This window comes from Anarhichas minor, unplaced genomic scaffold (assembly GCF_050575085.1).
Source record: "Anarhichas minor isolate MPS153535 unplaced genomic scaffold, ASM5057508v1 ptg000062l, whole genome shotgun sequence".
NCBI lineage: Eukaryota > Metazoa > Chordata > Actinopteri > Perciformes > Anarhichadidae > Anarhichas > Anarhichas minor.
In genome coordinates this window covers 6,385,247-6,401,427 of record NW_027466508.1, presented here as the reverse complement: position 1 = coordinate 6,401,427, position 16,181 = coordinate 6,385,247, and the positions used below count along the sequence as shown (strand labels likewise).

Here is a 16,181-nt window from a genome sequence, read left to right as displayed (position 1 = left end):
GCTTTGTTTTATTCTCATGAACAATCACGAACATATAAATGCCCTTAGTTGTATGTTGCTCTGGACACTTCGGCTGTCACCAACACACAATAGGAGTTGCATAGAGTTTGGATTGTGTTGCTCAGAGCCTCAAAGCATTACACTGGAAAATAATCAACTGTTCCTTTCCTAAAGCAATGCGTCACTGACCAGAGCTAATCCACACTTGGTGTCGGCGTTAGTCATCAACTGTTCTCAGAAATAGCTGTTGACGGCAAACGCCATCTGACCCAAATGCCTTGACGCTCATTTTAGAATCTCTCCGAGGTTTCCATCGTCAGTGATCTCATTCACCTTTTAGGGGTGAATGAGATCACTCCTTTTGTTGGAGCGGCAGGCAGGTCTTTTCTTAAAGCGGTGTGTATTTCACACTTTGGTGGGTGACGCTACTGTAGTCATGACAGCTGTGTTGCTGACGGCCCGGACTGAAAAGCGCTGTGTCGACTGTGACGTCGGTTCTCGAGAAAGCGGCAAACGGCAACGTCACATGCACTGACGAACGTGTTCTGCATTGAGCAATTCGAGTTAATGCTGACTGTTGAAATCACTAATACTTGTGTGTGTGTGTGTATATACGATGTAGAAGTCTGCTTTAGCTGGATGCTAACAAGCAGGAGAAATTAGCTAGCATCGTTTACCTACGCTACTAATATCCGTATGAATGCCAGTCTTGCAAGCTGCCTCCATATCACGACCACATTTTCGATGGAAATGTGAATCCTCGTTGTTTCGAGATGTGCCTGATAAATCAAAAATGAAACGATAACATGTCTTACGTGCGTTCATAAACGCCTTTTTCGTTGGAGGGTGTACCGGCGCCGTGGCTTAGATGGTTAAAGCGCCTGTCTAGTAAACAGGAGATCCTGGGTTCGAATCCCAGCGGTGCCTTTTGAACAGCTTCTCCTCGCGCAGAAGTTACTTACATAATTTGATAGACAGTGAGTATATCCATCGCTTATAAACATGCTATTTTATTTTCTCGAGAAACCGGCTCCGTGGCTTCTGTGAAAAATGCCGAAATTGAAAGTAAATGTAGTGTATATTCACTTTGCCAGAGGGGTTTGTAGTACACCCATCTAGCCACATGGGGGTGACAGTGAGACTGCCTACTGAACCAAGAATCCGTCAGACTACAATGGAGGGATTGGGTGAAGAAAATCATGAAGCAACCGTATTTTAGATGTACTCTTCATTTCCACAAGCAAACGCCGTCTCTGGTGTAATCTATACTTCAGGCCGATGTCTACAGTTTCTATACAACTGTTTGTTACATTCAATCCGGGAGTGAGGAGCGAAGAAAACATATAAACAAAGAATAATGAGGACCACTTTGTCCTGTTAGATGCGGCAAGCTGAACACAGAGGGGCCCACCATCAGAGCGGAAGTTAGATTGTTATGTCTTCAAAATGCAAAAACCGATTACTTTAGTCTGTATACATTTTCATCATGCAATTTTGTGACCTAAAGCTAAAAGGACCAAATCCTTCATAACTGATATCAAACTTTTACAACTGCAAGATATCCGTCAAGTGCAGTGTTAGACCTTTTGTTGTTGGCAACAAACCTTCCTTTATTACATTTCCTTACGTTTTTTTCCACCATTGATTTGTAAACACTTATGCACTTTGACATTTTGCCTTTGTGATGATATTTTTTTACATTTTCTTTTTAATGCTATTGATTTTCCAGATGATGATATCCATGCAGATGTGCAAAGCAGGTCAAACCCGTCCACATAGACTGATAACTGTACATCTGAACACATCTGTTGCAGATTATTGTTACCATTTCTTTTAGTAACGTTAGCCTGATGTAAATCAGTCAGGGTATATTTTAGGGTATATTTACCCTATTAAACTACACAGATTCATTACAGCAACGTGTGTGGAGGTTCAGTTGATGGGAAAACACCTGGATATGAGTTTCCAACAAGTATGTAGCTACTCAAAATATTATCTTAATTGCGAATGTTTTATGTTTCTCAATATGCTACGTTAATGATTACGTGTGGCTTTTATTTTGAAGACGTCAACCGGAAATCGCGTTGTTCACCGCAGCGCTTGACCCTGGTGTCTTGGCTACCGCTGCAAAGGACACAATGCCTTTCCACGGTGCGGAGGACCTTTTGGTGTGCGTCTGAGAGCTGCAAACAGATGCGGGAGCTTCGCTGGAGGACACACATGTCGAGCAAACCGCGGACATTGTGTCCGACATGAAAGCAGCTATTCCCCGCCGGACCATGGGACTGACGGAGCTGCTGCTCGGACTGCTGTGGTTCCGCTCCGCTCTGCTCCGTGCAGGTGAGAAAACAACAATGCATCTACACTGCTGTAATGTTTGAAATGGAAATCTGTGCACACATTGTGCTTATTTACCAGTGCTGTATGGTTGTGTGCCAGACATTCAAATCACCAAGGAATCTCAGTGAGTGGATCTAGTGTATGTTGGTGGTTCTTATCACCATTGAAGCTCTTATAGTTTAAAAAGCTTCTGACATCACTAACGTTGTATATCACTGACTACCACAGCAGAGCACTCTTATACAACCTGGTGTCCACACCCGGACAGGAGTGGATGTTATTGTGCTCGCTGCTCCCTCCTGTGTCACTCCGCTAAAGAGTGATGTGATGGATGAAGACAACAGTGTTTTCATTGTTGTGATCGGATGGAGGTAGAAGACGAGGATATCGTCCTCTGCGGGTATTGATCTGTGGTGGGTAAACGATCAGGGTTTGCGTGGAAACATGGATGCTCTTTCACAAATGTGATGCTGCTATCGGCATTACATCACTGCTTCTCTGCAGACACCCCCCGCCCCCCCCCCTTCCTGTTATCATATCCTGTACTTTATTTGGCATGAAAAGAAAGGATGAAGGCTGCCGGTGGGATGAGTGTTGGGGGCTTTGAAAAGATCACACACACACTCACACACACACACACACACACACACACACACACACACACACACACACACACACACACCATATAAGCGTGTTAGTACTTGTTTTAGCACCTTTTCACACACAGAAAAGCCTCTCTCTCTCTCTCTCTTTCTCTCTCTCTCTCTCTCTCTCTCTCTCTCTCCAGTTGTGAAGCTTTATAGCTGAGGAAGCAGAAAAACCTTATGTTTATGTTAGTGAAGCCAGTATCTCTTAGTTTCACTTTTTTGTTTTTGGACACACTTTCAGACATTTTGTTTGTGCAAACAAAAACACGGCTGGAAAATTTGAAGGGATTGATTTTGCATCACAGCAACATGAACTCTAAACGCAAAACTTAATCCGCCTGTTCGTGCCTCAGGTGCTCCGTACTGTTGTCAGTGGTGGAACTCAATGTACTCCACTACTAGTACTATTTTGAGGCTCTTGTACATTACTTTTCTGGTTTATGTTATTTTGTATTTGTACTCGACAACATGTCAGAGGGAAATGTTTTACGTTTTACCACACAGCTATATTTACTAGTTGCCTTTAAATTTTGTATTTTACCTAAAAAAACACAATGAAAACGTGTAACATAATCTAATGATGTCATTTATTATTATATATCGCTCACATGTTCTGCATGAGTGCTTTTACTTTTGATATTTCAGGTACCTTCTGCTGATATTACTTCTATACTGTTACTTAAGTAAAGTTTTTGTAGCCGCAGAGCATGCTGGTCCTTTGAGGAGAGAAACTGCTGTTTCTTTTTCTTCACAGTAACTGTTGCTGTGATCTGATTTGAAACAGTTGACGGACCAGCATGGGTCTGCATGGGTTTGGCAGAAACTACATACAGTAGCCCAACCAACTCAAATCCTATTTAGCTTCTGATGCTACACATAAGGATGGCGATTTTTTTGGGCAACCGTTGAATTTGGAAGCAGAGGGAAACTGCAGTAGCACTCGTACAGAATGGTCATTACATTTATAATTGATCATAGATAATCAAATGTAAGGCATCTGCTGTAATAATTTAAAAAAACATCAGACAGCAACATTGTGTGGCTCTACTGCCAGACTGCTTGGTCCAGTGTGTGTGTGTGTGTGTGTGTGTGTGTGTGCTTCGGTAGCCGTGTCTGGGTAGTGGAGATCCATCACTGAGCTCTAAATGATCCCCCCCCCCCCCCTCTTTGTTTCCCTCTGCTGACTTAACTGACTCATCAAGAAAGCCTGATACACACACACACACACACACACACACACACACACACACACACACACTCAGCAGAGGTGGGCAGACTCTCTGCTGTGTGTGGATGTTGGATAATCATCGTTAAAGCTAATGTGCTGTCTTTGTGGTTCTGGTTAATTAAGAGGCTTGTTAGACAGCCTCCTCCTGCACGCGTGTCATTCCTGCGGTGGCATTAAGCAGTAAAGAGATGATTTAAAACTAAATGATTCAATATTTACGTCACGATTTCCCTTATTAATGCATCCCTCTCCTCAACATCAAGACGTCCTGTGAGACAAACCTGACACCTTTACTCATTAGAGAACAAAGAGGACCCATGGCGTGCACTCCAAAGAGGTCGGACCGTTATTCCCGGTGCTCCTCTTGGCCAGCTCACCATTGGTCCCTGGAGCAATGGTTCGATGGCAGCGGGCGATGCTGTCACCTTGTCTGCCGGTTGGACTGCTGCTGCTTCTGCTTTAGGCCCCATGTGGTGATCAGTAGGGGTGGGAATCACCAGAGATCCCGCGATACGATATTATCACGATACTGCGATATTATCACGATACTGCGATATTCTGAGTATTGCGATAACATAGGCCTATATTGCGATTTATTACTTTTTTCAACTTCAAATGATGTCCCCAAAGGAAGACTGTGTCAACATGTTTTATCTAATAAGATAAAGTTTTCAGTCTGTTCATCTCACTTCAATCATTTTTATTGCAGCAAAATAGGATTGTCAATCAGACAGATTGACCAACAATGTCATAAATGTTGCATGAACCTGACAAACTGAACTGTTTGTATTACTACATAGTCCAACTTAACTGAATGCAAACGTGTGGACTCAGCATATGAACTATAACTTATATAAGTAGGATATAAGAGTTATATAACTCAGTATAACTTGCGATGCGTGGACGTCGAGGGCAGAGAGACAGTTATGCGCTGCACTCCCCCCATGAGCCTGGCTACTGTTGGCAGATTTAACCCCGTTGTGAGGCCACATGTCTCTATCTTTGTTTTGACCAACTTCCTACCAATCACGCTGACCCGGGACCTTTCCTGACCTCACCAGAAAACAACTCAGCACCATCTAGTGGACGGAAAAAGCAATTGATTTGATTTTTCTAGTAATTCTTTTTTTTTTAATAGTTTATATAATAAAAGATGGATACTTGGCGTCCGTGTATCGATACAATATCGCCACGCAAAATATCGCGATACTATGCTGTTACGATTTTTTCCCCCACCCCTAGTGATCAGCACAGAGCTCCACACAGAGGCACTAAGGTCAATTGTTTTTTTAAGGAATCGTTTTTTTTACAGCTTTGATCTGAGACAAGAGAGGGGAATCAAATAAAAACCGTATGCGTTTTAGTAGAACGCAGCAGCAGTGTGGCGGAAGCGTTACCGTTCCTGCTACTGGTATGCTAAGGTCATGAGTTGAAAGGAAGGAAGTAATATGTGAGTGTATTCTTGCAGTAGCAGGGTGGATCCTGCTGAGCGTGCAGAATCCTTAGTTCATCATGAATAAAGGAATAGACCATATCTCTCTTGTGAGAGGTTGATGCAGTTTCCCTCCTCAGGGTTCAAGATGATACGGATGCCTTGTGGTTGCGTAATAGGCGCCGTAAAGAGAAAGGTCTCGGGTTTACAGATACAATATGTGTGCAAAGTCTGGTGATGTTATGGAGTTCTCTCGTTGTCAACAAATCCCTTGAAGAGACCACAACCTGTGTAGCTACCACAAAGCCTGATATATCGTATATTAATCCGCACCGGAAAATTGTCCCCCAATGAACACACTATTTACTCTTGTTTGAGTAACATTGGCCAAATCTACACACGCCAATCTGTTTAAGTAAATCATTTTGCCTTTTCAAAAAATGAAACAATATATTTGTGAGTAGTTTTCAACGATGTGCAACTTCAGTGGGAACAAATAAGCTTGGGTGCAACAGTATTGAGAGATGGACTAACGCATTGTCAGGTTTGATCTTTTCACGGCATTATACTGTATTATTATATGTTATATAATTCATAAAGACCTAACAGTGTGAAATAACAAACACTTCTTCCAGGTCCGCGTTTTGGTGATGACACACAAACATCCACAAAAGGCTTGTAGGACCCGACCTCATTAAAATGCGTGTGTTCCCATCCTGCTCTGTTTCTTTGCCACCCAGCAGGCTGCAGTGAGCGGGTGGAGGTCCACACAGAGCGGAGGGGGGTCATCTACAGCCCCTCGTGGCCTTTAAACTACCCCCCCAGAGTCAACTGCAGCTGGCATATCCAGGGAGGTCAGGGAGAGGTCATTACCATCAGGTAGAGCCCCTCACACAGACAGTATGCGCATGGCATTTGTTGGGGAGGAAGCGCCTGATACCCCCAATCCTCTGCTTCTAGCTTCCGTAATTTTGACGTGGCGGAGTCGGGGAGTTGTTTGGGAGACTGGCTCCTGCTGACACCCACCAGGAACGGGGAATCCAGGCTGTGTGGCTCCATGCTGCCTCCGCCCTTCATCTCCACCAGGGGGCGTGTTTGGCTCTATTTCCACTCTAAGGCCAACAGCTCCGGGCAGGCCCAGGGCTTTCGTCTCTCCTACATCAGAGGTAAACTGGAAAAATAATGTGATTTCAAATATAAATACGGAAATCGTCTGTAAAGATGAAGCAAAATGACAAGAGCTTTAAATGTGATGGCGTGATGGATTAAAATGCCATATTTTCATTTCTACATGCAGTCATTTATTACACTTACTAAATTGCAATGCCCTCTCAGTCCCTGTCTCTCATCATAGCAGTAGTTATATTCCTGTTATGTTGCATAGAAATGTGTTACAGTGTCACTCGACAGTGTTGGCTCTACTGAGGCTGCTTGCTCAACTCTCTTGTCGGAGCTGACTTCCAGGTCCATGCTGTGGCCTTGGGGCGAAGCAATACTATAAGCCTATCCCACCCTTACTCTATTATTATATACATTTTTTTTTTTTTGCCTTACTATATGAAATTGTGAAAAATGCATGCTGTCACTGGTCTGCATGTTTTCAGGAATAATAGTGTCTTTTTGTGCGGCCCTGCAGATTACAACTGAGGCCTGAGACACTGGATCAGGAATATTATTAACTCAGACAGAGAGTATTAACATGAACAAGTGGGGAGTAAACTAAACCCATTAGGCAGTAATAAGGAAGTGCATTTCTTTATGCAATGTGTATATATGGGAGGATCTGCAGAGCGTTAACAGCTGGTGTTGCAATCTGCCAACGTATTCTCTCTGTAGGTCACCTGGGTCAGAGCAGCTGTCAGTCGGACGAATTCCTGTGTGGGAACGGGAAGTGTCTTCCTCGCTCCTGGAAGTGCAACGGTCAGGACGAGTGCGGCGACGCCACGGACGAACGCAGCTGCTCCCCCCCTCCCACCGAGGCCCGTCCCGGCCTCTGCCCCCTCGGCTCCCTTGTGTGCACCGAGGCCCAGTCCACCCGCTGCCTGCCGGCCACCCTGCGCTGCAACGGAGCCGGGGACTGTGCTGACGGCACAGACGAGCTGGGTTGCCCCGACACTGCCTGCGGCAAACGCCTGGGCAACTTCTATGGCTCCTTCGCTTCCCCAGATTTCTTCCGGGCCAACAGGAGCGCTGTGGCGGAGCTGAGGTGCTCCTGGTCGCTGGACACCCAGGACCCCAAGCCCATCGTGTTGCAGCTGGACCTGCAGCTGGGGCCCGGGGACTCGCTGCATGTCTACGATGGCCTGCTGCAGCGTGCAGAGCACCTCTTACAGGTGCTGTCGTATCATAACAACAGGCGCCCGGCGCTGCTCGAGTCCAGTCGGGGACAGATGAGTGTTCTGTACATGGCTCAGCCTCACAGCCCGGGGCATGGCTTCAACGCCACATACCAGGTACTGCAAACTGAAAACGTGTTCCACTGTTTCCAGATGTGAACCATTCATTCATCTTCATCTCTCACAATTTGCGGTTTAAACCTCCTTCTTTAAGCTTTCTTATATATTTCAAACGTCTGCTTTTGGGTTCCTTTCACCATTTCTCCCCCTTTTCTTATTTGTGTGTTTGAAAGAAGAGTGCCGCTGTTCTGTTGTTGCAGAGACAACAATCAATCAAGCGTTCCCTGTGTCTAGACAGTGCCACGTTTCTCCTCTGCCCTCCCAGGTCAAAGGTTACTGTTTCCCCGGCGAGCGTCCCTGTGGCAGCGATCAGGGCTGCTACTCTGAGCGCCAGCGCTGCGACGGCTACTGGCACTGCCCATCCGGCCGCGACGAGGAGGCCTGCCCGACGTGCCCAGACGGGGATTTCCCCTGCGAGGGGGCCGCTGGCGTGTGCTACCCAGCCTCCGAGCGCTGCAACAACCAGAAGAGGTGCCCGGATGGCTCGGACGAGAAGAACTGCTACGACTGCCAACCCGGAAACTTCCACTGCGGGACGAACCTGTGCATCTTTGAGACGTGGCGCTGTGACGGCCAGGAGGACTGCTTGGACGGGAGCGACGAGAGGGGCTGCTTGGCAGCGGTGCCCAGGAAAGTGATCACGGCCGCCCTGATCGGCAGTCTGGTCTGCAGTCTCCTGCTGGTCATTGCCCTCGGCTGTGCCCTCAAGCTCCACTCCCTCAGGAGCAGAGAGTACAGGTGGGGACACGGCAACTCAGTCTATTTCTATTAGCAGCGTTTATCACCGGTCGCCCTTCTTACACTGCTTTTGCAAGTCATGTACTTGGTTTTCATCCTCCCTTTCATTTATTCAATGCTTTGTTTCTGAATAACTCTATCACTGTATCTCCTCCTATACGTGGGTCCAAAAGCATATTGTCCCACAGTTTGTTATAGCATATTATTGTGGTTGATGGATGGCACAGACTCTGCTGAGCATACTACTAACTTCCTAATCACCTTAAACTCGCTCACTCTCTGTCTTCATCACTTCAATACTTTCTCCTCCTTCCTCCTCTTCCTCTCCCTCTCTCCCTTGCAGAGCCTTTGAGACTCAGATGACTCGCATGGAGGCAGAGTTTGTCCAGAGGGAGGCCCCCCCTTCGTATGGTCAGTTAATCGCCCAGGGTCTCATCCCTCCGGTGGAGGATTTCCCAGTGTACAACCCCACTCAGGTAGCGCCTTCACACACAGTGATTCACTCTGGGAACAATTTTCCTGAATTGTTGAGCATACCGGAGTGGTCAACTGATCTTGTTTTGCAATTTTGGCAACCAGCAGCAGTAGTGCAAGCCTGACACAGACAATAGCAGTAAAGATCTCTTTTTGAATTTAATTTATGTTTCAGCAATTACTGAAATTTGCTTAGCTTAGCATAAGCACTGAATAATAAGGAAACAATATCCGCGTACCAGCACATCTAAAGATGGTTAATGGACATATTATATCTTGTGAGAATTATAGTTTCTCTGGATCTTCCTCTCCTCCAGGCCTCCGTGTTACAGAACCTGCGGCTGGCGATGCGCAGGCAGATCAGACGTCACTCGACACGGCGCTCCGCCTCCTCCTCCTCCTCTCGTCGCCGCCTCGGGCATCTGTGGAGTCGCCTGTTCCACAGTGCAGGGCGGACCAGAGGCCACGCCCCCCTGCTCGACTCCCCCGGACCCGCGCAGATCGCACTGGGGCTCCACAGCTACCGAACTGTGGGTGCGCAGGGGCCCCGGGCGAGGGCCAGGTCCGGAGCTAGGCGCGGGGTTGAGATTGATTTGGTGGGCATGCCGGGCTACTGCTGCTCAGCCTCCATGGACCCGCAGTCCTGCACGCCAGAGAGCCCTGCATCACCGCTCTCCTCTCAGTCAATGGACAGCCCAGAGGAGGAGGAACTGTCGCCCGTCAGCAGGGAACACAGCAGGGCGACACAGTCTGAGCCCCCCACCCCTGTTCAGAGTGACTCTTCAGAACATAGCGGACCCACTCCCACTCCCCAGGAAGCCTATGTACCCTCATGTCCCACCAGGGCATCTAGGAAACTGGTCCTGGAGCTTGCTGTAAACCTAAAGGGTGTTTCCTTGAGACGCTACTCCCCTTTGGGGCCATTGTCCCCTATCTCACCCCTTGTGTTTCCCAGCAGCTCCCAGACACCCACAACCCTACCGCACCCTCAGGGGCTCGAGGTGACTTCACCTTCTGAGCCCTCGAAAGCAGAGGACAGCAACAGCCACTTTACCGTGGAAGTGCCAAGCAGGGAAATAAGAGGCAGGGATGAGAGGAGGAGTGTAGGCAAGAGAAGGTTCTCCGGGTTCAGCAGGACCCTCAGCGACGAGGGAGGAGATTCAGGGAGAGAGACAACGCCACGCTGAAGAGTTTAGGAAGATACTCTGTTGAGACCGGGAGTCAGCAATATTTGCTCTGCTAAAGTGTCCTTGAAATGTGTCCCCACCAGGTCCAGAGGTGAGACCCGTCCCTCAGCCCACCACATGGAGCAAGTGCAGTAGAATATATAATTAGCTCATGTCTGTTTGAGGGCATGAAGATCTGCATATGCAGTGTTCTGCTACGATGAATAAAACCAGCGGAGGTAGTGCTTATGGTCTGTGTTATACAGTAAATCTCCTTGTACAACAGGAGCCTAATGTTGACTCCCACAATTAAAAGCAAACAGGTCTGTTTGAACGTAAACCCGTCGTGAGCCTGTCCCAGAAAATCAAACTCAATTCTGGCCACTAGTACCAATACAATATTGGCAACGTGTTCTTAAAACGCCAAAGCAGCCTTTGTGTCGTTACCCAGAGCCATTATGCACCGCTATATACTGTGAACCATAAAAGCCTGCTAAGTGATCACATATTAATTTACCTGATTAATAGTCCTCTAGTCTGTTTTACTCCCACTTTATTGAATGAGGTGTTGTTATTATTATTGTATGACATTTCTAGAAGGCCATGGTTGGCTGTCGCATTAAAGGATAAAGCTGGTGAAATGTTGTATTTATGTTATTGTCAACGAATCATATGATCCGGCCCAAACCAATATGAGTACGTCCACCTCTCAATGCTTTCCGCCTTCAGCAGCCCGATTATATGCCTTCCTGTTTAAAAGGCTAAATCAGTTAATTTGTTGGAGACTATTTTCACATGCAACAAAAGGCTGGAATTGAACCGGGACATTGCGGTTGTGTGACCTACGCCGTACCAAGCCGCTCCAGACAATACTTGTTTGTAGGGTCAATACGTTGTTGGTTTTGGTCTTTTCATGGGGCTTGTTGACAGTAAGAACATTTAAAAACAACACCAGACCTATCGTTTAAACACAACTTTGAACCACAAAAGTTTGACATTTTGGGAAATACACTTTTTTGCTTTCTGGGTGAGAGTAAGATGGAAAGATCATTACTACTCATATCCGTCCGTAAAATAGGTCTACACCCAACAGCCGGTTAGCCTAGCTTAGCAAAAAGACTGGAAAACATCTTGCCATCTTGCAGCGAATGATTCTCAAAGCTGCTGGTGGTCAGTTGGTAACCTTCAGACAGATCCAGGCTACCTGTTTCTACTTCGTGCTAAGCTAGGCTAACCAGCTGCTGGCTGTAGCCTTATTTTTAAGGATACAGGAGAGTGATATCTCATTTCATTCTTAGCCAATGGACAAAAAAAGTATTCCCCAAAAATGTCAAACTATTCCTTTAACAGTGCAGCGTCACTGAATCATTCAGCGGTTCGTTCATGCCAAACCTTTGTCGGTATTTGTTTAACATATACTGTGCGTGTCCAGTGCTAATTGAGTGATACTTCCCTTTTAAACAACCTTTTCATTATTTTTAAGGGTCGTTGTATCAAATCGATTTTTCAATTCAGCGTTTTTAACTTGATGTATCATCAGATTTAAAAAGCCACACTTGGGTGGAAACAGAGGTAGTGAGTCCAAGTACTGTACATCGCCTGTAACTCTGCTCAGCCCCTCGTCCTCCTCAAGTCAAACCCAAACCGTCCTCCCGAGGAAGCCTTCCCTCACTTTGAATGAACTTGACTGCGTCTGTGACTGCTCTGATTTCCATTCAGTGCAAAGTGAAGATTTTATATGAATGTCTAGGAAGTGTCGGGAAGAGAGGCTTCACTTCAGAATATTGATTGTTGGTCGAGTCCTCCTCATCCCAGCGGTACCTCTGCAGTACTGCTGACTGACTGCACACTGGTCACTGCAGACGCCCCGCCCGCTGGTTTATTCCACTGGAAATTCATATCTACTCTGTGGGATTTTCTATGACAGGACGTTAAAACAAAGGCCTCTATTTTTCAGTCTTCAGTGGACACTACTGTACTAGTCCTACTTTATATTTCTCTCTCTGCCTTGACAAACAGTGAACTTGATTGAACCCGATTGCCTGTGTCTCTGATGTTTTATTGTAAAGCGTATCTCTCTGAGGTGACCCTAGTAACCATTTACTAATTACTGCTGGACCTCTAAAGAATGTATCACTTTCATTTTTCTTTGAAACTACGGAAGCCAATAACGGCCAAGCTTGCATTTATTTCACAAGTTGATTATTTTCGTTATCTTGAGGAAACAAAGCCGGTTGATAATGGGTTCATTTTTCAGGTTTTCTGGAAAACTAAAGGCAGATCTTTGGAGGTAACAAGATGAGTAGTTCAAATAGTCATCGTAGTCGGATGTGGAAAGGAAAACAAGCTGCTGACAGTAGCCTAATCAGCACCACAGATGCCTGGACAGCTCCGCCTCAGGCTAACCAGGGTAATAAAATACTGCAAGCTTTATACTGCGTCAAAGGATAACCCATGTATGTTGACCCAGAATAAAGTCACCCTTAAAAGACGAGGACTGATCTGAATGAATCTGATCCGAACAGAATGACGCGATGCAATGTTGTGCCTGTGTTAGACCTTGATTGAAGTACGTTCAAATACTAACGGGTACACCTTGTCGGTAAATCAGTTGCTACAGTTTGGCCATCTGTGCATACTGGCACGGCACTCCTGATCTCTGATAAACATTATAAGTCATTTGTTTTCTCCTGATAACTGTTTGATTATCTCATGAAAGCTTGTTGTTTGTGAGATAGCCAAATAATCAACTTGTGCTCTCGAGATAACGTTAAGAAAACATAGTTGCAAGCGCGGCCGTCCTCGGCTTCCGTATATAATCAGTGGATGTCTCCCTCTTTCACTGCAGGACGTTGATGCTGATCAGAAAAGTCAGAAAAACGGTGCAAGTAGGTATCAGAATCCCACTGCAGGTTTTAAGCTGCAGTGTCTGGTCTCTGTAAATACATGGGCTCTCCTGCTGATTCCCTTTTACGTGAGCTGAACGCTTCATGCTCCCTCATGTGCTTTCTTCTTATAGAAGTTTTGTCATGAATGTCTGCTACATGTTATGTGCCATTAGAGATGTCTCCACAAGTAATACCTAATGATCTGCTGTTATTCCATTTCAAATCGGTTTACTCATCCCTAGCGTTACATATTATGTGCTCTTTCTTTTCCTTGTACCTTGTTATTTAAGTTCAACGCCTGTCCGTCCTCATTTAACTTAAAGTTAATTACGCATCTGCAGAATGTATGTCCTTACTTGCTTTGTGATGTGTTAAAAATGCCTTTTCCCTTGCTGTTGTAAATATCATGGACTGTCTCATGGTCCACAGTTGTGGTTTACATGTTTGAAGAGATTCGATTTGTGTGTCTGGATACAGCTTTATGATATGACATGTGATTGGTACGACCGACTGCTCTGGAGTTAAAGTGCACTACTGCATCAGGAATCTCTGGGATTATTATGGCAGAGGAGTAAGGGAAAGATTTGTTTTTCAATAACCTCATTCCAGTGTATATACCTGTTTTTTTAAATGGTAATCTATAAAAGCCGAAAGTCATTGCTGGTGAGGTAACATATACAAATTTCAAATGTTTTGTATGTAAAGAGAACTCTGTGAAGGTAATGTTTCATTATCTGTTGGCCAAGATCAAGTGTTTCTGTCCTGGGTTCTACCGCTTTGTTAAAGTTGTGATAAACTGCTGGGCAGAAGCAAAGTCAAGATCTTAGAAATATTTCTTTTCCTTCGTTGCATTTAATCACCATAATGTATATTATCAAACTTTTTCCAATAAGCCCAATCACTGTACTGTTCAATGAGTTATCACACAGGTAAATACGCTGGATCGAGGCCACTGAAAAGTAAAGTACCACTGAACCAGGTTGTCTGATAATGGCACACCCTCTCCTTGCTGTTTGATTTTTAAGCTTCTTCCCGGTCAGAGGCTGAAGTCATTCTGTATTCTGTGTTTGTATGAAAGCATTCCTCTTATTTTAAGAACTATATTTGTATATTTTGTGCTGAAAGAGAAACGCCATCATGACATTGTGGGGGTTGCTGATACAAACCCGATACAGCCTTTTGCTGATCAGTCATTGTTTTCCTGTGCCTGCAATTAATAAACGTCAAGCTCTTTATCATTTACTGAATTATTTCAGTATGAAATGGATGTAATATTGTTTTCTTTTTTACCAAATAATACTGCCAGTACTACCAGCATATTACTGATACTGTTAATGGCAGGCCATTCACAATATGTATTCACAACATTAGTCTAAACTTGTTAGCAAGTCGACATTAGCAGTTAGCTAGTCTGATAGCGTCCTTAGTTAATTAGCACAAAACACAAAGTACAGCTGAGGTGATCTGATGATGGCGCTTGTTGAAAAGTCAGGGGATGCTATTGAACACACAACACCTGCTTGTATTATATATATATATATATATATATATATATATATATAAAAAAAGATGCATCTCAGAAGTTGCTAAATTTAATAAGTAATTACATTGTTATTCTTCACGCTCTTACAAAACACAGAGCCGCACCCAACAATTGTACAGTATGTAAATGTATCACGACATGTCTGAGGAATGTGGTCTTTGTAGGAGTCCCCGGCGCATTTGTAACAGTTCTTTACACAGTATTTACAGATCTCAACTGAGCTAACGGCGCCTGGACATGGCAGACAGGCGTTGCTGTTTGAAGTCTCTTAGTGGATTTGATGCAGCGGGAAATTCCCAGCATCTGCTGGCCTGGAAAAGGACCCGAATGTTCTATTCAAGTTTCAACCTGGTGGTTCACATTAAAAAGGCCACTGGCCCGAACCTTCATATGCTCTGTTGTATGCGCAACATAAACCGCTGATAGACGAGTGCTATAGGAGGTTACTTAAATGCATGTAAACACCAATATCACCAGAAGCACAGTAAGTTAGCATATTGTGTTACGGTAGTGGTACCACAACTCCAAGGACATTAATCTTACCATAATAATGTGGGGGCAAATTAGTGTTTTAGTGGAGCCATAATAAGTCAGTATCCTCCAAGTCCATAAGGTCAATTCAACTATATTATATAGTATATTAATATATATATATATATATATATATATATATATATATTCAATAGTAGCATAGCAAGACAGCTGATCTATAAAAAGTCGGTGAGCCTGGGGTAATTTCAGTGATATGTCTTTGGGGAAGTGGGAGCAGGCCCGTGCACAAGTAAACATCCACTGCCAGCTACCAATAGATCTGTCAATACAGATGTGTCATTCAACAGCATGTTAGCGCTGCATCATAACATCAGGTGAGGAATCTGAAATGGAATAACTGTCCTGGTGGGTCAAGCACCTTGAGAGAGTTCAGAGTGGCATTCCTAAAGATTAGAACATTTCCAAAGCAGAACAGCCCGTCGACACGTGTTGTAACGATGCAACTTGTTCATTTCCCAGAGCCATTCCTTCAGCTGACGGCCACTGACTTCCCGTCGTTCTCCCGTCTCCTCTGTGCTGTAAATATTGCGGGGAATGATGAGTATGTAATCTCTAATAATAACATGATGGCACCCAAAGTATCTCTCAGCAGAATGTAGTGTTATAGTATATATAAAAAAAGAGAGAACGGGGTGTAAAGTAAAAAGAATGGCCTGACACTGTGGCCAAGCAGAGATACAGACAGAAAAAGTATTAATCCATAGTTGAAAAACAGTA

General features: G+C 44.9%; 1 protein-coding gene and 1 non-coding gene across 2 annotated transcripts; both read left to right on the top strand.

Annotated features, from left to right (window-relative positions):
• The first annotated feature begins 853 nt into the window (after nucleotides 1-853).
• trnat-agu (transfer RNA threonine (anticodon AGU)) lies at nucleotides 854-927 on the top strand. Its single transcript has one exon. It is a non-coding gene; the product is annotated as a tRNA-Thr (tRNA).
• A 1,290-nt stretch (nucleotides 928-2,217) lies between these two features.
• Nucleotides 2,218-14,632, top strand: lrp3 (low density lipoprotein receptor-related protein 3). The gene is made up of 7 exons (XM_076077793.1): nucleotides 2,218-2,340; nucleotides 6,388-6,526; nucleotides 6,608-6,813; nucleotides 7,484-8,100; nucleotides 8,369-8,841; nucleotides 9,185-9,317; nucleotides 9,633-14,632. The coding sequence occupies exons 1-7, from the start codon at nucleotides 2,253-2,255 to the stop codon at nucleotides 10,500-10,502; spliced, it is 2,526 nt and encodes an 841-aa protein (XP_075933908.1). The 5' UTR covers nucleotides 2,218-2,252; the 3' UTR covers nucleotides 10,503-14,632.
• Nucleotides 14,633-16,181: the final 1,549 nt, after the last annotated feature.

Bases quoted from the DNA above. Each gene is read 5' to 3' on its own strand.
- lrp3 (XM_076077793.1), top strand. From the start codon at position 2,253: ATGAAAGCAGCTATTCCCCGCCGGACCATGGGACTGACGGAGCTGCTG. The intron at 6,814-7,483 runs GTAAACTGGAAA...TTCTCTCTGTAG, and splicing joins TCGTCTCTCCTACATCAGAG to GTCACCTGGGTCAGAGCAGC. The intron at 9,318-9,632 runs GTAGCGCCTTCA...CCTCTCCTCCAG, and splicing joins CAGTGTACAACCCCACTCAG to GCCTCCGTGTTACAGAACCT.